The sequence below is a fragment of the Hyla sarda genome, chromosome 5 (assembly GCF_029499605.1).
Source record: "Hyla sarda isolate aHylSar1 chromosome 5, aHylSar1.hap1, whole genome shotgun sequence".
Taxonomy (NCBI): Eukaryota; Metazoa; Chordata; class Amphibia; order Anura; family Hylidae; genus Hyla; species Hyla sarda.
In genome coordinates, this window is record NC_079193.1 from 207226350 (window position 1) to 207249764 (window position 23415).

The 23415-nt window shown below is 41.2% G+C and overlaps 1 protein-coding gene across 7 annotated transcripts in view; it reads left to right on the forward strand.

The window, feature by feature from the left end:
* RELCH (RAB11 binding and LisH domain, coiled-coil and HEAT repeat containing) overlaps positions 1-23415 on the forward strand; it is a 173100-nt gene that overhangs the window by 127266 nt on the left and 22419 nt on the right. For 5 of the 7 annotated variants that reach the window (XM_056520987.1, XM_056520988.1, XM_056520991.1 and 2 more), the window contains 5 exons: positions 938-1037; positions 18334-18416; positions 19057-19120; positions 20599-20737; positions 21311-21427. In XM_056520987.1, the coding sequence (XP_056376962.1) occupies positions 938-1037; positions 18334-18416; positions 19057-19120; positions 20599-20737; positions 21311-21427 (503 nt within the window). Of the gene's footprint in view, positions 1-937; positions 1038-18333; positions 18417-18796; positions 18880-19056; positions 19121-20598; positions 20738-21310; positions 21428-23415 lie in introns of those variants that run through there. The other 2 variants (XM_056520990.1, XR_008844106.1) reach the window with 2 other exon arrangements.

The window sequence follows — 23415 nt, forward strand, 5'->3', positions numbered from 1 at the left end:
ATATGTATAAAGTTTCACTTCTCTTAAAGTTGCTCAGCAGGGAAATTGAATGCTTAAAGGGGTTATCTAGGAAATTTTTTTAATATATATATATATATATATATATATATGTATCAACTGGCTCCAGAAATGTAAATTACTTCTATTAAAATCTTAACTTCAGAAGCTCATAAGTACTGAAAGGATTAAGGTTGTTCTTTTCTGTCTAAGTGCTCTCTGATGACACGTGTCTCGGGAACCGCCCAGTTTTGAAGCAAATCCCCATAGCAAACCTCTTCTAAACTGGGCGTTTCCCGAGACACGTGTCCTCAGAGAGCACTTAGACAGAAAAGAACAACCTTAACTTCAGAAGCTCATAAGTACTGAAAGGATTAAGATTTTTTAATAGAAGTAATTTACGAATCTGTTTAACTTTCTGGAGCCAGTTGATATATAAAAAAAAGTTTTTTCCTGGGTAACCCCTTTAATATTATTCCTACACTGCTTACAATTGATGTGAGAGGATCATCCTGTGTTCTGCCTCTTATCGAATAGGGATTGTCCAATGTGTTCAGTTGCCCTGCGCGGTCTCCTCTGTAGAATGCAGTTTGAAAGCACTTTTTGCTTTAGTTAATGAAAGAGGTACCAGAATTGCCGACCCCGTTCTTAATCTCAGATTTCCTTAGTAGGATGTTTATATATGGGTTGCCTGGCTTATTAAATCCCTTATAGACATGCAACACCTTTTTGATGTGCAACAGCCAGTAGGTGACAGAAGGAAGAGAATTCTGTATAGTATTCTTAGCAGATTAGGCCAAATATATTACGTAGTGGGCAGTAATTTGTTAAATTTAAAGCAATTTGTGACAACCTGTAAATTAATTCTTCCTATGGCAATAGTTCTGATTTTCTCCCATTGTGTATATTAGGCTATTAATAGACTTTATTCCTCCTACAGGACCAATCCAGCATATCACGAGCTGCTGTTAACTGTGCTTTGGTATGGGGTTGTCCACACATCAGCACTGGTACGGTGTACTGCAGCGAGAATGTTTGAGGTTAGTCCTGGGCTGGAATTCCTTGACTGTTTTACTATGTTTCTGGGGCTGTGAGATGGAGCAGAAAGAATATGTAAACTTAGTGAACCTATGTGATTTTATTCTCGATCAGTTTGGGATTTGTATCTTTTGAGATAATTGATTTTTCATTATCTGGGGTTTTCTCACAACCTTACAGTATTACACTACAAACACTCCAGTCCTTACTGATTTAAGATTTTCCTTGTGTTTACTAACCAGACTAACCACCTTTTACCTGCTCTTACTTGCTTCTAGTTTACAATTTTGCTCACCTTTCCTTATAGTTTGGAATTAAATTTATATTTGCAGATAATATTCTGTAAGGTTATCCACACTTATTAGGCCATAATGTATTGCAGAGGAAAATTATGTTTAAAGCTTGGGCAGATGCCTTGACAAAAAGTTTACCATACTGTGCATAAGAAAATTACATTAATGTACAGTGCATTAAAATTGTTGTCCAGGATTAGAAAATGACTGCTTCTTTTTTTTACCAAAACAGCACCACTCCTGTCCACAGGTTGGATGTAGTACTGCAGGTCATTCCTATTCACTTCAATGTTGCCAAGCTGCAATACCGGGCTCAACCTGTGGACAAGAGTGGTGCGGTTTTTGCAAGAAAGCAACAGCATTTTCCTAATCCTGGGCAACTCCTTTAAAGGTTAAAGAAGCAATTCAGGTTTTGTTTTGTTTTTTGTCCATATCGTGCACACTCGCTGTCACTGTCCCTATAGCTCAATCTGTTTTATTCCAAGCACAGCGGTGTCAATGCATTTCATTAGTGTAAATCGGTGATCGGAGCACAAGTCTGACCCACAGAAAATCAGTGTTAAATGGTCTCTCCTGGGTCAGCTGACTTTCTGTGAACTACAAGAGGACATCATCAGATCGCTCCTGGCTGCTCACATCTCCTTCCATCACCAGATCTATATCGATGTGATATGGCCAAACTAGGGCTATTTACACTAACTGCGCAAATCGCAGTTAGAACAAGTTACTTTTACCATGATTTTGAAAAATTGTATGAAAAACGCTGTAAAATTGTTAAAAAATAAACAAATAAATAAAAAATTTGTAAAAATGCAACATGCGAACACTGGGGGAGATTCTCAAAAACTGCTGTATTTGTACATTGTGCTAAACGATTCCATATTTAAAAAAAAAAATTCTCATTTTCAATTGGCTCGCCTCCCTTTGAAAATACCTTTTTTTTTTTTTTTTTTTCGCGACACAATGTTTCATTCTTGCACCCAAATATCTTAGTTTTGCCCCACTTTTTAAAACACGTTGGAAAATAGGTAGGGTGTGGTGTGGAAAATAGGTGTGGCCACTGCATAGTAGTCCAGCCTCCAGATGCTGCAAAACTACAACTCTCAGCATGCCCAGACTGTTCAGCCATGCTGGGAGTTGTTGTCTCCAGTCCAGTTGCCAGTCTCCAAAGGAAGGGGATCATGTCCTAATTCAGTTTATTACAGTACATGTTGGTATTCATGGTTCCCTCAATGAACTGTAGCTCCCCAGTGCCAGCAGCATTCATGCAGCCCCAGACCAGACACACTTTGAACTCCTTACCTGGTTGCCGCCACACAAGCTTGACATCATCTGAACCAAATGAGTTTATCTTGGTCTCATTGGACCACAGGACATGGTTCCAGTAATCCATGCCCTTAGCTGCTTGTCTTCAGTAAACGGTTTGTGGGCTTTCATGTGGATCATCTTTAGAAGAGGCTTCTTCTGGGATGACAGTCATGCATTTTCCATTTTTGCACTTTCGTTTTTTCCTCCTTACATTTAAAAAATCATAACCCTTTCAATTTTGCACCTTAAAATCCATATGAGGGCTTATTTTTTGCGCCACCAATTCTACTTTGTAATTACATCAGTCATTTTACCCATACATTAAAGATGATACCCTACTTATATAGGTTTGATTTTGTACTTCTGGAAAAAATCATAACTACATGCACGAAAATTTATACGTTTAAAATTGTCATCTTCTAACCACTGACTTTTTAAATTTTCCGCATACAGGGCAGTATTTTTTGCGCCGTGATGTGAGGTTTTTATCGGTACCATTTTTGTTTTGATAAGACTTTTTGATCGCTTTTTATTCATTTTTATTGGTATAAAAAGTGACCAAAAATACGCAACATTGGAATTTTTTCCCCGCGTACATCATTGACCTTGCGATTTAATTAACAACATATTTTTATAGTTCGGGAATTTACGGACGCGGCGATACCACACATACCACATTTCTGACCCCTGTAGCTGTTTTTTGTATCGGTACCATTCTGGCATTGATCTGACTTTTTAGGGTTTATTCACACGTACAGTATTTGGTACAGATTTGATGCGCAGGATTTTCTGCTGCAGATTTTAATGTAAACTGAATTACTTGAAATCCTGCGCTTCAAATATGCGCAGAATACTGTACGTGTGAATAGACCCTTAATCGCTTTTTTTCTGGGATATTATAAAAATTACAATTGTGTTATTTTTTTTTTTTTACATTTACGTTATTTACCGTACAGGATACATAATGTTCTATTTTAATAGTTTGTACAGTTACGCACACAGTGATGTTTATTTTTATTGTGTTTACATGTTTTTATATAGGAAAAGGGGGTGATTTGAACTTTTAATATTGAAGGGGGTTAATGTGTGTCTTTTCATTAAAACATTTATTTAAATTTTTTTTACACTTTATTAGTCCGTTAGGAGACTTTTAGGAGGAATCATTAGATTCCTCATGCAGATAAATAGAGTTCTATTGAACGCCTTTGATCCGTGTGCTCTGTGATCCATTGATAGAGCCTAGTCCAGCCAGGCTCTAACAATGACAGAGCCATGGACACCAGGGAACAGAGGTAAACCCTCCGGCTCCACCCCACTAGACCACCAGTGAACATTCACATGTCCCTTTAGACACCGCTGTCAGCTTTGACAGCGGCGATCTAAAGGGTTAATAGCCAGCCACGGCGATCACCGCATTCTGGCTATGCATGGCGGCCCCCAGCTACTGAAAACAGCTGGGGGCTGTAGAGTATGGAGCGGACTTAAATCTGGAGCCTGCTCCATACACTCCTCTGAGTGCCGCCGTGCTTATTGTTGGGCTTTCAGGTCCGGCCCTACCTGGCCGAAGCAGGGCTAAGGGCCTGAAAAATTCACCTGCCCAGCGCCTAGAACTGCATGTCCCGGGCGTTGGGCGATAGGAATTCCACATCCCTGTGGTTATACTTGTTTAGAGAGAAATGCGAGTGGACAGGGTGATCCCCAAGTAATGAACATCATGCAATCACCATTCAATGGGATAGGTGGTCTGTAATTTGGTAATTGCAGTAAGGGGTGTATTATTAAGAAGTACCAAAATGAGAGATAATAAACATAATATGAAAGACAGTGGAATTGGACAGGAAATTGATGATATCTTCAACGTAGAGATATGTTATGTTGCTTTTCATCTATATATTTTCCCATAATAAGTACATGACACATGCCATATGTGATCTGGAATAAATCTGATAATGATCCTTTGGTGAATACTTTTGCTGATAGGGTGGAATAAAGGAAGGAAATTGTGGACATTAATTGTCCTGCGAAGCCCATATGAGCCAGAGCCGAGAAGGCGTACGACCAGTTCACTTGGTCGAATGCCTTCACTGTGTCTAGGGACATGACCAGGGTTGGAACAAGGGTGCATTCTATATGATAGAACAAATTGATAATATGTCTCACATTTTCATAGATCAGACGGGCTCTAAGAAAACCTACCTGATCTTCTCTGACAAGGTAAAAGAGTAGCTAACTGAGCAGTTTACCAGGCTTTGCAAGGGTGACCACCATAGCCTGCAAATTCTCAAAGGAAACTGTACTGAAAACCTGCATAAATGGGGCTAGGGATGAACCAAAAGCTTTATAGTAGTGGTTGGTGAAGCTATTTCACTTCCCCTGTGCCCGGGCTGCAAAAACTAAAAGAAGTAACTTCAACTCTCCTTCCTACGTTCCCCCATTGTGCAGGTATCGGCGTCCCGGTCCTCCGGTGCTGGTCTTCTTCCTGGGGACGGTCAGTCATACTGCACTCGGCGTATCGCCGGCCACATCGATGTCCTGCCTTGGCCAGTGATAGGCTGAGTGCACTGTCATGTAAGGAGCCCGGGCCCCGCATTCTTCCTGTTGCCCGAGCTCCTTACATAACAGTGTACTCAGCCTATCACCAGCCGAGGTGGGACATCGCTGCAGCCAGCTATACGCTGAGCGCAGTATGATTCACCGAGCCCAAGAAGCAGGATGCAGACCAGCACAGAAGGAATGGGACGCCGTTCCACTGTGGAAATCCCACATTCTGCAGTTCGCAAAAATAGGTCTGGTCTTATATTTTTCCAGACTTCAGCTGCTGAATCCTATTAGTCACTGGGGCTTGATTTCTGCTGAATTTGTGCAGAATGCATGCAGATTCTGTGCGAAAACCATTCTATTATGACAGTTTTATTAAATACAGTCTATCTTTTACTAAGCTGCGAAATTATGCAGTATCATGTGGAATTCCGCACAAATTCTGCACCGATTCCACAAATGATAAAAAAACAAAAAAATTTGGAATTCTTCTTAGAACCAATGAGGATGCAGAAATCGCACAGATATGTGGAGAAAAAGGTTCTGGGGTACCGAAGTCATCCACAGCAGATGTAAAAGGTGTATCATACGACCCATGTTGTTTTGCAGAGAAATTCAGAGCGCCATAAGCATATGATGTAGTTTCAGGGTAGGTTATGCCATACACAGAGAGAGTGTCCAGTGCATCGTCAGGTGTGCCTGAGGAAGTTTCAGCACAATCGCTGCAGCATACCTCTCCTAAATAGTACCTGTCATTAGTAATAAAATGAATATGTTAAAGATTAGCCTATTTGAATTACTTTTTTAATATACTTCTTAATAAAATTTTGTAAATTTGTGTTTAATTTAACCCTACCTGCAGTCCTGCTTCGCAATTTTCTCCTGCAGCAGCCTGGCAGAGACAAAAGTCAGGAAATGCAGACGGCACCTCAGCTTTGCATAGTTTATAGAGCTGAATATTTCAGCTCCCTTTCCCATGCTAGACTGAAGAGTCATGAGACCTTTATTGCTTAGTGCTGAATATTGTGCTAAATATTGTTCTGAATATTTCAGCTTCCTTTTGCAGCTGTTGGGCAAAGCTGAGTACAGAGATGGGGGATGTGCGGCCTCAGCCAATCACACCCCATCTCACACTGAAATGCTCTCAGCCTTGCGAAGCAGAATGAGGGAGGAAGTTCTCCCCAGCAGGGCTTCAGACGATGTCACACCTGCTGAGGAACTCCCCTTCCCAGTCTGTGGATCTGGCTGAAAGTGAGCAGAAGATACAGAACATGATAGAATACTAAAATTTTATAATTAAAAAAAAAAAAAAGGCAGAGGGGGGTTTATCGTGATGGGGGAGTAAACTTGGAGGATTAAAACCTTTAACAAGCTCATGACAGGTACTCTTTTAGACAGGAGATTAATTTAGTTTTGGTGACTTGGGGATGGGGCAGTAGTACCTGCTTGGCGCTGGTCGCTTGGATCTGGAAAGCTGTAGGCCATCAATGCTACATGGGGAAGGAGAGAGCCTCTCGTCTTCCTTTGAGTCTCTATTATCTGCTGAGTCCTAATGAATTAGGATCGGAAGTAGAGTGTCTCTCCAAGGTTCTGAAGGAATGCCATGCTACAGGGCTGCAAGTTGGCTCAGTTATTGCAGTGGCTGAGGAAGTTTTTCTGGCCTATTTGCCAGTTTTCTCTTCCTCATCATGTCAGGAGCAAGGTCCCAGCAATATCCACGAAAATGCAGGGTAAAGGTTCCTGTAAAACAGCTGCGAGGCTGGTGTCTGAGACGGAGCGCTCAGATTATACGAACATCCATTTTGATTTTTCTTATTGGAGTTCTATATGTATCAACTTCATAATCTGTTTTTTGTTACATTTTGGTTTTCGTCTGTTTTCTTTTTTACGTTCTGGATAGTGATTGACAGGGCCGGCCTTAGGTGTTCAGGCGCCCTGTGCGAGCTAACCTTGTGGTGCGCCCCCCCCCCCCCCCTATTACCCCATAAACATACACAAAGAGGAAAAAAATCTTTGTAACAAATATTTTTTTAAATATTTAATCATTCCCCTGCCCCCTTAATCAGTCCCATGTCCCCCTTAATCAGATGCAGTAGAGTTCCCCACATTAGGTGCCATATAGTTCCCCACATTAGGTGCAGTATAGTCCCCCCACATTAGGTGCAGTATAGCCCCCCACATTAGGTGCAGTATAGCCCCCCACATTAGGTGCAGTATAGTCCCCCCACATTAGGTGCAGTATAGGTCCCCCACACTAGGTGCAGTATAGTCCTCCACATTAGGTGCAGTATAGATCCTCCACATTAGGAGCAGTACAATTCCCCCACAATAGGTGCAGTACAGTTCCCCCACATTAGGTGCAGTACAGTTCCCCCACATTAGGCGCAGTATAGTTCCCCACATTAGGTGCATTATAGTTCCCCCTCATTAGGTGCAGAATAGCTCCCCACATTAGGTGCAGTATAGTTCCCCACATTAGGTGCAGTATAGTTCCCCACGTTGGGTGCAGTATAGCTCCCCACGTTAGGTGCAGTATAGCTCCCCACATTAGGTGCAGTATAGTCCCCCACATTAGGTGCAGTATAGCTCTCCCACATTAGATGCAGTATAATGTTCCCCCACATTAGGTGCAGTATAATGTTCCCCCACATTAGGTGCAGTATAGTTCCCCACATTAGGTGCAGTATAGCTCCCCCACATTAGGTGCAGTATAGCTCCCCCACATTAGGTTGGCAGTATAGTTCCCCCACGTTCGGTGCAGTATAGCTACCCCACATTAGGTGCAGTATAGTTCCCCACATTAGGTGCAGTATATTTCCAAACATTAGGTGCAGTATAGCTCCCCCACATTAGGTTGGCAGTATAGTTCTGAAAATATAGAGTTTCTCAATGGAAGAAGGTGCTTATAACAGCTCCGAGAACGAGATAGGAGCGTTGCCATTGCAGCGTCTCAGAAACCTTCTCTAAACAGACAGCATCGGCATTATAGTACCCTCGGCAACTATGTTCTAGGTCTGAAAAGATTACCATAATGGGACTGTAACCTGCAGGGAAAAGGATACTAATGACGCTGATCTGTGAGGGTTCTTAATTTTATGATATATTTCTAGTAAAAGCTATGTTTTAAGCACCTTGTTCCATTGGGAAACTCTATATTTTCATTTCTAATTCTTAGGTGACCACATTCTGATGTAGAGTATTCGTGTTACCCATTTATTTTTCTACACGCTATTTCTGGCAGTATAGTTCCCCACATTGGGTGCAGTATAGTTCTCCACATTAGGTGCAGTATAGCTTCCCCACATTAGGTGCAGTATAGCTTCCCCACATTAGGTGCAGTATAGTTCCCAACATTAGCTGCATTATAGCTCCCCCACGTTAGGTGCAGTATAGCTCCCCACATTAGGTGCAGTATAGCTCCCCACGTTAGGTGCAGTATAGCTCCCCACGTTAGGTGCAGTATAGCTCCCCACATTAGGTGCAGTATAGCTCCCCACATTAGGTGCAGTATAGTTCTCCACATTAGGTGCAGTATAGTTCTCCACATTAGGAGCAGTATAGTTCTCCACATTAGGTGCAGTATAGTTCCCAACATTAGGTGCAGTATAGCTTCCCCACATTAGGTGCATTATAGGTCCCCCACATTAGGTTGGCAGTATAGCTCCCCACATTAGGTTGGCAGTATAGCTCCCCACATTAGGTGCAGTATAGCCCCACATTAGGTGCAGTATAGCCCCACATTAGGAAGAAGCAGGTTCCCCACATTAGGTGCAGTATAGCTCCCCACATTTGGAAGAAGCAGTTTCCCCACATTAGGGAGTTGCAGGTTCCCCAAATGCGATAGCATTGTCGTTCCCCCATTCCCCCACCGACTCACTCACACACACACACACACACACACACACACACAGGCAACCACACATGCACACACACACACACACAGACAACCACACATGCACACACAGACACCCACACATACACATAGACAACCTGACCTGCGCTGCGCTCCTCTTCTCTCCGGTGGCGCCCTGATGAGTGATGTCACATGTGCGACGTCCCTCTTCAGACTCGGGCCGCCAGCCAACCCGGAGACGTGGAGGAGGTCGGGGTAAGTGAAGCCATCCGGCGTAATGAAGAAAACTGTGCCCTGTAGCGGAATGTGACCCTCCGCATAGGGACACAGTTGAGGGAGGTAAGTGGGAATGTAATGAGAGGGAGCGGCCTGCAAAGCAGAAAACTGTGTCCCTGTGGGGAGGGTCACATTCCTCTACAGGGCACAGTTTTCTTCTTTACATCGGCATTTAGCGCTGCTTGCCCGAAGCAGGGCTAAATCCCGGGCGTCGGGCGATACAAATTATATACACTTGATGCGAGCTGTCACGGCCGCCCGGCGCCCCTGTTGCTATGGCGCCCTGTGCGGCCGCACAGCTCGCACACCCCTAAGGCCGGCCCTGGTGATTGAAACATCCTTGAGACAATGCCTTTTATTTTCTGCTTCTATTCACCTTATAGGAGGGAATTTCTGAGAGTACATTTATAGGGTTATTTACCATGAGTTTCCTTATAAGATCATAAAGCTCTTTTTGTCTCATGTAAAGAAAACAAAATGATATCCGCCTGCTTTACCTTTCAGATCTACCATATAAAATGTTTCAGTATAAGTTAATACAGTGTTGCCACAGGTGTTGCTAATAACTGTATGGGAACTTGATGTCCTTGACTGACCATATACAAAGTTTTGATGTTTCATAGCTAAGGCAGCTTGTACTTTGTACATGGCATACGATTCTCCTAGGGGAGCCATTGGGACTTTCCAAAGAACCTGTAAGTCAAGTTGGCTCTGTGCCTGGTGGGAGAATATTTTGCTAACAATATATTGGACAGAGATGTTCTAATACTTCTGGACAGCTCTAATTTAGGTTGTGATTGAGACCATGAACATTTTCATAACAGATGTTTTTTTTTTTACTCTTTAAAATTAATCTTCATAAGGAAAGCGAATCAGTCAGCTTGCTACCTCAAACACAGCGGGAAGTATGCACAGCGCAATCCAGAGTTGCATTACATTCTACCATTCGGCAGTGAAGCCTGTCTCTTTCTGCTCAGACTTGTGATCACTTTTCATGCAGTGTTTTTGTGTAGATGACAGCCCATGATATCCTAAGATTTGTTTTCATTGTATGATCATGTTACAGTCAAAGTACTTATACTTTTTTTTAAATCTTATCAGGCTGTAAAGGTCCCTCTGCCTAGTGATATTTTAAAAGTAGAACTATTGCATGATAGATTGGCAATTCTGATGAGGTTGGTTGGGGAGTACACACAAAAAGATGGCGCTATTCCAGTAGGCACATGTCCAGCCACTTGTCACTGACAGCCCTTTACTTTATGGTCAGGTAGTAAAGATCTCAGAATGTGGCTCAGCAACTAATTGTAAGAAAAGCCAGTGTTTTTTTTTTTTTTTTTTAAACGGTCTCCATGGCTCGTAAGTTAAAGGAGAAGTATCGTGGACAAAAACTTATCCCCTATCCGGGGCCCCATACAGGACATTGCGGGGGGCCCCAGCGCTCAGACCCCCCACCATCTCCTATATGGAGCCCCAGCTATCTTCCACAGCGGCACGTATTGACTTCTGCCTGAAGCAGGGGCCGCCAAGCCTCCTCCATATAGCTCTATGAGAGAGCCATGCGGCAATCTTCGGCTCTCCCATAGAGGTATATGGAGGGGGCCATTACATGCCGCTGTGGAAGAGGGTCGGGGCTCCATACAGGAGATCACGGCCCTCCCAGCAATCTAATACTTATCCCCTATCCTGCAGATAGGGGATACGTTTTTGTCCGTGATACTTATTCTTTAAATACTCCGTGTGGCAGCTCTTATGTTTTTAACTACAATTAAAAAGCTCAAATCTCATCTTTGAGCTTTTGACCAGAGTGAAGGCATGGTGCTTCAAAGTTTACTTTTTTTCAGCGGAGACCTATTTTCTGCACAGATTCTTGGGTCGATAATGATGGAACCTGAGCCCACATGTAGGCTTCATAATTGTCTTGCAAAAAGAACCCAACTGATCTCTGGTAGGGAGGAAATTGGTCACTAAAACTCTCCTTTAGGGTGCATTCACACGCTAGTAGCTAGCAGCGGGTTTCCCTCGAGTTACGCTACCATTGATTTGAATGGGTCCGCAGACAGACCGCAAATCTGACACTATTGCAGACTGTCTGGACCCATTCAAATCAATGGTAGCGCGAAACCCGCTACTAGTACGAGCATGTGAATGCATTGTGGTGTCCCGGTACCGCATCTTATACGGTACCTATGTATGTGTGGGTCCCTAGGACGTAGGGATCCCTGTTGTGTAGCCTACCCCTTGTCGCCTCTATTCCAACTAATAGCCTAGTAATTTATGTAAGGGTAATGTAAATATAATAATATATATGTAAATAAATGGTTAATTACCAGTTCCATAGCATTATAGGACCTGCGAGTCACGTGACTAGGTAAACTCTATGGTATTTTGCTTAAGGACATTTGGAGGCCCTGTGATGTATGCAATCCCATTACTCTGTGTAATGGTGAGTGACAGATGTTCTGACCAATCGGATTCACCCCACCCCCTGCCCATGTAAGGGAGCGGCGGCCATCTTTTTCTCTCTCTCTTGTTCCTGGGCTGTCAAACGAGAAGGATCTGCACAGCAACTATCGCAGTGAGTTAGGCCCGAGCCTTGCGGCAACGGCTGAGTAATTCAGAATAGAGAGGGTATCAATTCCCAGACACTCTGCAGCATCACCGGACCTAATATAACCCCTAAATCCGGACGGATCTGCAAGCATCTACCCTAAATTCAGAGACTTTCTAAATAGCTCAAGGTCCACAACAACTGTCAGTCACTGAGCAATATAAGGATTGTTTGTACGAGACTGTTACTCTGCCTTGGATGTATCGCAAGCACTTAAGTAAAGTTGTTCAAGTTCAATCTCCTTGTGGACCTTCAGTCATTTCATGCACCTATCGTTACTGGGAAGGGCGGCGATAGGCCGGAGCATTGCCTCAGCATACCAGCCCTCAGCCTGGTGTCACGAACTATAGGGTTAACATTAACCCCTTATATACCGATATCATACCACCACTACCATACACCCCCCAAGCACACAGCATCCTCGGGCTAGGTTCAGGTACTGTAATATGGACACAAGTCCCCTCACAGCCTCAGGTCTAATTATCTAAACTGACAGCATTATTGGGATCTATGATGGTTTTATTTATGTTCATGAAATGCACTGTTGGGCTAAAACTTTAGGCCATAATATTGGAAAAAATGTATTCATATGACACGTCTGAAACAGTGACACTCTTATGTTATGAATCTTCCTATCATGTTTTACAACCTTTAATTTTGTCATCAGAAAGCTTACCTGCATAGATTTGGACAAGAAAAAAACGTGGTTTCAAATGGCAGGAAATGCTCAACCCCAAATGCAGTTGTGCATTTATGCTGGGGGAGCAGATCCTGCGCTTGTGGTCCATTGCTAAGGGTAATCCCCAGCATAAAATGCATACAATGGGGGATGCCTGCTGCAGACTACAAGTGCCACAATAGAATCCTACACCAGTTGAAAGGTGTGGATGTGTAACATATAAAATAATACATAAAATTAGGTGCACTACTGTGGTAGATGTAGACAGTAACATATGGCTAACCCTCAAAATTATGCAAAAATTTTGACATTAGCCAGTATATCCATATATGAAGGATATACCTGATCCCGCACCTAACGCCTAGGTTTCTCAATTGGCACGGGACCTAACACTAAACCTACCTGTGCCGTATGGGCAATACCAGGGGCCAGTGGGCAATTACAGCGGCATTAGGTCCGACTCACAGCCTGCTTCCCAGTTCACTCCAGTGTGGCTGAGCACACATACAATGGGAGGAGGGAGGAAGGAAGGCTAAGAGCCCCACCGAAGTTGGCTCAAAGCCATGCATAGATTTTATTTTTTTAACCTTGTATATGAATGTTGGTAAACGGGCTCTAGAACTGGGACGTGTCATTGTTAAACAGTTGTATTAGTAAGTGTGTTTCCCTGGCACTTTTATGTAGATAAAAGAATATCTGAAATACTTTTGTGTGGGAGAAATCAGTAGCTAGTTTCTTACTTTTCTTGTGACTGTCTAAGCTGTGAATTGCCTAGGGCATAGTTTATGTGATGTAGCAATAATACAATTGAAAGCCTACAATATTTTACATATTGACATCAGAACTCCTTTTAGTGTGTCTTTTTGATTAGGCAAAAAGGCGGAAAAAAGAGAAAACACAAAAGGATGCACACTAAAATAATACAAAGATAAATCCATTTTGTTGGCATCTTGATTTTATATTTTGCATTATTTGGGTGTTTTCTCTTCTGATTTTTGCTACATTTTGTATATTATAGATACTAGATATCGCCTTTTGATCAGGGCTGTGGAGTGGGACGAAATTTTGGGTACTCGGAGTTGGCAAACAATGCACCGACTCCGACTCCTATTAAATTTAGATTGGAATATTAAAAAAAAAAAAAAAAAAAAAGCAAGTTTAAATGTCCCAATTCACAAAAACTTATAATTAATGACTTCTGTACTTTAAGAATAAAGACCAATGCATGCAGTGCCTCACGTAACCGCTAAACTAACACCTTAAGTGACCGTGAAGAAGCATGCTTTTCATGTGCTTTACTATATGGTGCACAACGCACAATTAGGAGCGGCAATACTTATACTTTCCATAGTGTTGTGTTCTGCTGTTACAGGGAACCCATGGGTAACCTAGCCTCTCACTGATAAGGGGTTAAGGAAATATGTTTTTTGCAGGACTAGAGACACTTGAACTATTGAATCTCCATTCCCTTCACTTATACAAGACTGAAGATGTAAACCATTGAAAAACTGCTGCCATTCAGCTAAGGCTATAAAAACTTGTAACTCAATTGTTAGCTTAAAGGGGTACTCCGCACCTAGACATCTTATCCCCTATCCAAAGGATAGGGGATAAGATGTCAGATCTCTGGGGTCCCGCTGCTGGGGACCCCCGGGATTGCCGCAGCGGCACGCGCTATCATTACTGCACAGAGCGAGTTCGCTCTGTGCGTAATGACGGGCGATACAGGGGTTGGAGCACTGTTACGTCATGGCTCTGCCCCTCGTGATGTCACGGCCAGCCCCCTCAATACAAGTCTATGGGAGGGGGTGTGGTGGTCTTCACGCCCCCTGCCATAGACTTGCATTAAGGGGGCGGGCCGTGATGTCACAAGGGGCGGAGCTATGACATTACGCTGCTCTGTCCACTGTATCGCTCTGTATCCGTCCCCCGAACTCTGTGTAGTAATGAAAGCGCGGTGCCGCAGCGGCGATCCCGGGGGTCGCCAGCAGTGGGCCCCCGGGGTTAAGATGTCTAGGGGCGGAGTACCCCTTTAAACTTTAAACATGAGTATGGGATTCTACTAGGGAAATCATGTTTTATAATAAATGCCCCTTCTTCCTTTATCCTCCCACTGCCCTATCTTCAGCAGCAGATCAGCACACAAACTGTTCTATACTGTAGACTGTTGGCTTCCCAGCAAGTAGTCCTGTGGTAATGACAGGTATGTTACCTTTCTTTCCTTCAAGGAATGTATAACATACATTCGCATATTAATACAGAGGAGTCGGGGAGTCGGAGTTGGAAGTACAGAAAACTCCGGAGTCGGAACATTTATCTACCGACTCCACAGCCCTGCTTTTGATTTATAAAATTTTCATTCTATTGGGTGTATTAAAATAAAAGTGCTTGTCACATGGTATTAAATGTAGCATTTTGCTTAGCTCACGTGTGTATCTACAGTGGTGGAAACATTTTTTTGATCCATTCCACGATAGTTAGGTTTAACTTCAACAGAGAGCACAAAAATATGATTTTTATAATACATTTAGAGAGTTTTGTCATGAAGAAAACGAGAATAATCCATTGCACTTCATGTTGCAAGAAAGTGTAAATTTTATTTACACTCAATATGAAAGTGTAAAATTACACACCGTTCATAGTCGTATAGAGGACAATTGGAACTCCCGACTTGATGCACTGCTCAAAAAAATAAAGAACACTGAAAGTCAATCTCACTTCTGTGAAATCACACTGTCCACTCAGGAAGCAACACTGATTGACAATCAATTTCACATGCTGTTGTGCAAATAGAACAGACAACAGGTGGAAATTATAGGCAATTAGCAAGACACCCCCAATAAAGGAGTGGTTCTGCAGGTGGTGACCACAGAGCACTTCTCAGTTCTTATGCTTCCTGCTGATGTTTTGATCACTTTTGACTGCTGGTGGTGCTTTCACTCTAGTGGTAGCATGAGACGGAGTCTACAACCCACACAAGCGGCTTAGGTAGTGCAGCCCATCCAGGATGGCACATCAATGCAAGCTGTAGTAAGAAGGTTTGCTGTGTCTGTCAGTGTAGTGTCCAGAGCATGGAGGCGCTACCAGGGGACAGGCCAGTACATCAGGAGACATGGAGGAGGCTGTAGGAGGGCAACAACCCAGCAGCAGGACCGCTACCTCCACCTTTGTGCAAGGAGGAGCACTGTCAGAGCCCTGCAAAATAACCTCCAGCAGGTCACAAATGTGCATGTGTCCACTCAAACGGTCAGAAACAGACTCCATGAGAGTAGTATGAGGCCCTGATGTCCACAGGTGGGAGTTGTGCTTACAGACAAACTCCGTGCAGGAGGTTTGGCATTTGAACACCAAGATTGGTAAATTCGCCACTAGCACCCTGTGCTCTTCACAGATGAAAGCAGGTTCTCACTGAGCACATGTGATAGACGTGACAGAGTCTTGAGACGCCGTGGAGAACTTTCTGCTGCCTGCAACATCCTCCAGCACGACCGGCTTTGAGGTGGGTCAGTAATGGTGTGGTTTGGCATTTATTTTGGGGACCGAACAGCCCTCCATGTGCTTGACAGAGGTAGCCTGACTGCCATTAGGTACCAAGATGAGATCCTCAGACCCCTTGTGAGACCATATGTCGGTGAGGTTGGCCCTTGGTTCCTCCTAATGCAAGACAATGCTTGTCCTCATGTGGCTTGAGTGTGTCATCAGTTCCTACAAGAGGAAGGCATCGATGCTATGGACTGGCCCGCCCTTTCCCCAGACCTGAATCCGATTGAGCACATCTGGGACATCATGTCTAGCTCCATCCACCAACACCACGTTGCATCACAGACTGTCCAGGAGTTGGCGGATGCTTTAGTCCAGGTCTGGGAGGACATCCCTCAGGAGACACTCCACCACCTCATCAGGAGAATGCCCAGGTGTTGTAGGGAGGTCATACGGGCACGTGGAGGCCACACACAGGCTGATCAAACTTTGATGTAATGTCCTTAAAACAAGTTATAATGAGCCTCATTTTGACTTGTTTTAAGGACAATACATCAAAGTTGGATCAGCCTGTAGTCTAGTTTTCCACTTTGATTTTGAGTGTGTACCATCGGTTGATAAATTTGATTTCCATTGATATTTTTTGTGATTAGTTTATTCAGATCTAAGATGTCTGTTCTTAGTGTTCCCTTTGTGTATAGCAAACTCAGTAGCTGGTATACACAGAAAATATAATTGCATTGTCAAAAAGACAAGTAAGGCTTCTTTCACACTGCCGTTAGCACACAGCAGTGTGACGGCCGTTGGGGGAGCCTGGGGAAATAGCAGGAGAAAAATTACTGCTTGTGCCGTCTTTTCCTCCTGTTGCCGATCTCCTGCGCTGCCCGCGGCAGTGCTGTAGATCACTAGGGCGTATGCATATGTCCCAGTGCGGGTATGTGTCTGGTGTCGGGACGTATGCATACGTTCTAAAGCAGGAAGGGGTTAAAGAGTACCTGTCATCAAACCATATTTTCTAAACTAACACATTTATATTCACTAACTACTCCTAACACCCCTCCTGCCCTAAAAAAAAAAATCCGAACTAGTGGCTGTTTTTTCAATCACTTTAAAAACATATATAGGTTGGGAATTTTAACAGCAAGTAAATAGCAAAGTGTCTTTATAATAACATAAGGAATAATATATTAAAAGTTTAGTTTGGTGACAGGTACTCTTTATTAGTGCTCATTTTCTGGCAGATAATATATTCACAATACAGTTCCAAACAAAGAAGAAAAGCAGAACATCACTCACCACTGGCCGTAAAACATCAGCACTGTTGATTGTGGCCATGACAGAGTACACACAAACAAATAACAGGCAGTAGTTCAGAGGCTTAACGTGCAATGTCTGTTTCGCAGGTATATCCCGCCTTTACTTGCCAGTAGAAGCGTGACACACCCATGAAATGGATGTTGCCCATTCAACCTCTGCACTGCTGCAAGGTCTTCTCAGTATTAGGCTGGGTTCACACATTGTAAAATCAAAAGAAAAAGTCTTTAAAACACAGCCATATTTTTCATCTATTAATGCATTCCATTACATGTTATGGAAAAGTGTCTGTCAGCGCACACGTTGTTTAAAAAATGCCATAAATCCAATGTTGACCCCTTTTCTATAGATTATAATTGAACACATTACTAGATTAAAAATACAGCCTTTTTTTTTTTTTTTTTTTTTTTTTTTTTTTTTAAATTAACCTATTTTAAAAACATATTTTTTTTCCGGATCTTATGATGTGTGAATCCAGCCTTAGTGTTCAGCATTAAAAATCACATGTATCAAGCCCATAGTTAGCAGATGAATGGTGATAGTTCTTAATAGCAGAACAATGTATGGAGAATAACACCCAGCTAAGAACTGTTAAATGCATTCCCAGATCAATACTCTTTGATCAAAGGTCTTTTATTTTCAGTCTGAATATAATAATAATCTTCCTGGAATCAACACATTAAAGCTGTCAAGCAATCCACAAAGTGTTTTGTATTGTATTGTTATGTTTTTTAAATACAGCTTTTAGTTCTATATTATGACATATATGATAGTTTTCTTTGATTTTCTACATTGCTGCTTGATCTTTCTTTTTAGATTATGCTTTAGCGTAAAAGTAGCTTCTAATCTTTGCATTTTGTGTTTCTCCCCCTTTCTCCTTCTACTGCTATTCTGCCTGCTCGCTCTCCTGTGCACCACGCCATGGCTCTCCCTTGCTCCGTCCAATCAGCTTTTGGTGAAGGGGGTGAATGAGACTTTGGTAGCTCAGAGAGTTGTCCCTGCTCTCATCACTTTGTCCAGCGATCCAGAAATGTAAGTTTCTTTGCTGCATTAAACTTTTAAGCATCCTGATTATAGGAAATGTCCATCAGTTTACATTATTATTGGCAATAAAGATTCTTTAAATTAAATTATACCAGGATACAGTTCTAGTTTTTTTTTTGTTTAAAATCTATAGACTAAACTGATGGAGCATATCTTACTTTCAACCGGATGCTTAATATTTTGACTAACACGAATATTAAGATGATACCATTCAGTTAGCTGTGTACCTTTCCACTACCTCTATGACAATCATAGTGGATTTAAATCAAAAGCCCAAGTTTACTGTCTGCCCATCCACAGTCACAGCCAGATAAGGTCTACTTTCTTTTTACCAAGCAAATTTTTTATTGCATGTTAACTGGTTGCAGCTCATTCTCCGAGGCATGAAAGAATCCTTAATTGACAAGAGAGTTGCTCCGGCCCTTGTTACCTTGTCCAGTGACCCAGAATTGTGAGTTCCAATAACTGACTCTAGTTAATACTCCTATTTTGAGAATTTTCTATCCCTTCAGTAATTAGATTTAAAATCAATTTTATAGGTACTCCTTTTATTGTTTTTTTTTTTTTGTATTAAAAAAAAATTGTTGCATTTAATACAAATAGAAAATGACCTTATGATCTATTACAGTTCTGTGAGAATTGCTACCATCCCAGCATTTGGTACCATCATGGAGACTGTAACCCAGAGAGAGGTGGGTATGACTGGTAGCACCAGTAAATGGCATAGTCCTTAAAATACATACGGTGAATGCTGAAACATGTTCTTCACTATCATACTTTGATTATCATCCATGTGTCAAGAGCTAATTCTCAAACTATATCTTAATAAAACACAGGACATATTTATCTATAATTATTTAGAAATGTTTCATGGGTTACACCCTCTTTGCACATCTGCAAACACCTTATGATTTATAGATATAAAGGAAATGTTATCAGTCTGATGGTAGACACCTTATTGGAAAGTGTGATTAATCTCAGAAAGTCCCAAGAAGGAAAAATAGTCCCTAAACAAATGTAACATCTTACCTATTACGATAACAATTTGTCATTATTTTTCAATTTGTAATTTCACCATGTCGCCATTATTTTTGCAATTTGATATACTTGTTTAATCTGTCTATATGGAAGTCCCCATCCCATAGTGCATACAGAATATACAATACATTCAGAGAGTCTTTTTAACTTTTTTCACATTTTTTTTATTTAAGCCTTGTGCTAAAAAAATCATCAAAATTGAAGTTCTCCCCCCATCAATCTGCACCCAATAAAAAGGCATTTTAGAATTTTTTTTTTTGCAAATTTATTGAAAATAATTTAATTGTACCTCAGCTACAGTCAGCTTCCCCTCAACCCTAACCAGTCTCTTTTTACCAGCCCTACCCCCCCCCCCCCCCAGACACTGCATGATATTGCCCCCACCATAGTCTAATTTAGTGACTGTATTGGTCAGGTCTAGTACCTGGTTTCCTCCAAACATTATGCCTAAAATTGGGACCAAGTTCAATTTTGGTTTTATCCGACCTGAAAATCTCTTTCCACTATTAATAAATTTATGTAAAAAATACAGTTTTCACTTTGGCATTTTGGGCTATTGCATGCAGAATAATGAGGAGACATAAAACTTATTTTATTGTAACACAAGGTGGTAATATAACAAAATGTGAAAACTATCCAAATGCAAATGCTAGGTCTATAGTCACATATACAGTACAGTTTTCCAGCAAAGGTGAGAGCTCATGTAATGTGCATTTAAAGGTCCCAGTATCCAGTAGACAACTCCTTATTATAGGATAGAAAAAGAAGAAATGAAAATTGCTATTTAGGGTTGGTAGGTCAGGGTAGGGTTGAAAGGGCAATGGTATAATTTCTATTGCATGCATTGCAAGAACACTGTTCTAAATTCTAAAAAATTGTTTAGGAATCATTTAAAGAGGACCTGTGGCCAACCCCATGGAGTGGAGTTATTACTCTTGTTGAAATAGCTTAGGGTACTTCTAAACAAAATAAGTATGCTAAAAATTGCCCTATTCTGACCCCTATAATATTATTGTTTTTCAGTGTATGTATCAGTATCTACAATGTTTAAAGAAGTCACAAATTGTCATTAGCAAATTGGCTTGTCAAACTAATGTACATGGTTTGTTTCATACTAACCCTTGCGTTGCAGTTATTAGAGAGAGTAAAAATGCAGCTGGCGTCTTTCCTAGAAGACCCCCAGTATCAAGATCAGCACTCCCTGCAGATTGAAATCATCAGGACATTTGGACGAGTTGGACCCAATGCAGAGCCCAGGTTCAGAGATGAATGTGAGTGACCGTACTTGGCAAAGTTGTAGACAGGCCATTAACATCAAGCAGTGCGGTGCTTGTGGTTTATTTAGAGTTAGGAACTAGCTGTGCCTATATGTTTACCTATGTAACATGCATAGTGACAAATGATAAACATTTCTAAATCCAGCATGAAGCTAGTGTACAAATCCAAAATGGCTCTACTCCTGGTTAAAGCCTTCTGTTTTCAGTCCCGGTGATATAGGGGTTGTATTAAACTGAGTAAATTTCTCTGGGGTTTGGGGATACACTGTTCTTATGCTGAAAGTCTTTGGGCATTATTTTTATTATGTGTATGACATATCTATCCATTTAAATTTTCCAAGTGTGCACAATCTGCTACTTTACTACTTGACTCACAGATCACAGCTTTGGCATTAAAGTTGTCTTACACCTTTTGACTTTAAGTGTTTTAATTAGTTTTTCTTAAATTTTCAGAGACTATGGCGCAGTTGGCTTTTTTATACTGATAGGTTGTCTCTATGTGTTATTGTTAATACATATTAAATGGTGTAATAGCTAGGATGCATTACTGTTATTTTTGTTTTCTAGTTGTTCTTCCACATTTGCACAAGCTAGCTTTGGTCAATAACCAACAGTCTGTGGATTCCAAGAGACTGGACATTGCCACTTACTTGTTTGAAGCTTACAGTGCTCTTTCCTGCTGCTGTATCCTTTTTGCTGTTAATTCAGTTCTTGGGGGGGGGGGGATAGATTTTTGTTGTAAACACCAAAGTTAGTCCTGTAGGTCATGATTTATTTTCTGTTTCTTCTGTGTTTTTCAATGTGAGACTGGCTTTGTTGTAATAAGGAAAGATTTGAATTTGACAGGAAATATGGTAAATATGAAATAATATTTACTATAAATAATATATTGCATGTTTATCACTAGCTTCCCCTTGGCCACGTAAGTTGTAAAGCTGAAGTCTGAATTTGCAAACGGAGCTCCTTTACACATCAGTATTTTGGTCAGTGTTTTGCTATGTATCTATTAGCCAAAACTAGGTGTGTAACCTATACAAAGAAAAAGTATATTGCAAAGATTTGTACCCATTCTGTTTTGGACCCTATATTGGGTTTTGCTTAAAAATGCTGTCATGTGAAAGGAACCAAACTTAAAATAGTGAAAAAGTTGGCCTGACTGACTGTGTATAGAGGCCTCTGGATCCTCCCCAACAGGCAGGTGCCTGGCAGCGGTTTATTTCTACTCTCTCCACTGACAACCCATGGACATTCTGTGGAGCTAAATGTCTATGGAGGGATTGGGAGTGGGAAAACATTTGTCCGGTAGCAAATAAAGCGGAATGACTATTTTTGACTTGAGAGGCACTTACTGCAAGAAGTCTGCTGTATTAAACCTTCAGAGTTTTTTAGGAGTCTTGTATCCAGAATTTACAAGATGTGATGAAAGCTTTGTGGCTAGATACCCAAGACAGTGTGTTACGAAAAGTAAACCTAACCATAGACATAGAAGTAAGGAGTAACCCATGAGGGAACAAACAAAACAAATGTGTTACCGATTTATGTGGGAACTTTGTAATCATTTTTAGTATGGATAAGCTTTTCTTAGAATGCAACATAGTTTTATAAACTTGCAAAGCTAAAAGCACACTTCATGTGTAGTCAGGATATAGCCAAGCATTGATTTTGGTATTGGAGATTAATTGAGTTTTTTTTTTTCTTTTTTTTTTTCTTTTTTTTTTTTTATGGTATTCGCTTTTGAAGACCAAAAAAGAACTGTGGAGGCTGAACTGGCTATAAAATGAATAGAAAGTGTTAAGTGTACATCTCTCGCCGCAAATAAGAACTAATGTCACATATAATAAGGATTATTTAACCCCTTAAAGACAGACCCATTTTTTTACCTTTAATGACCAGGCTCTTTTTTTTTTTTTTTTGACAGGTGTCTCTTTAAATGATGGAGCGATTCTGAGATTGTTTGTTTTTTTCAGGACATATTGTACTATATATAAGTGGTGCATTTTTGTTGACACATGCAGCATTTTTTTGTGAAAAACGCCAAAATATTGTGAAAATCTGGAAACTTCTGGCGTTTTTTTTTTTCTGCTTTTTTTTATGGTGTTCACTGTGCGGTAAAAGTGATGTTTTATTCTGTGGGTTGGTAAATTTTTTATAGCTTTTTATGCTCTTTTTTTAAATACATGCTACCTTTTGATCTTTTTTTATTCCGCTATTTGTACCAAAATTGGCGAATTTTGCGCTTTTTTTTGTTTTTTACTGTGTTCACCGTGCGGGATAATTTACATTATAGTTTTAAAGTACACGTCATTTCGGATGTGGCAATACCTAATATGTATATAATTTGTGTATTTATTCATTTATTTATTTATTTTTTATGATAATGCAGGGCTTTTATTGGGAAAGGGGAATTTATTTTATTTTTATACTTCATACTTTTATTGAAGAACCTTTTTATTTCATTTTTTTTCACTTTTTACAGGTTATACTATGCTGCAATAAATTTTTACTGCAGCACAGTATGACCTGATGAGCTGCACACACTACAGCCTGTGCGATCCAGTCTCCTGTGCGGCCCTGCCATTGGTGAACAGGGGGAGCACCCTCCCCCTGTCAACACCATAGATGCTGTGATCAAGATTGATCAAGGCATCTATGGGGTTAATGCTGCCGGGAGC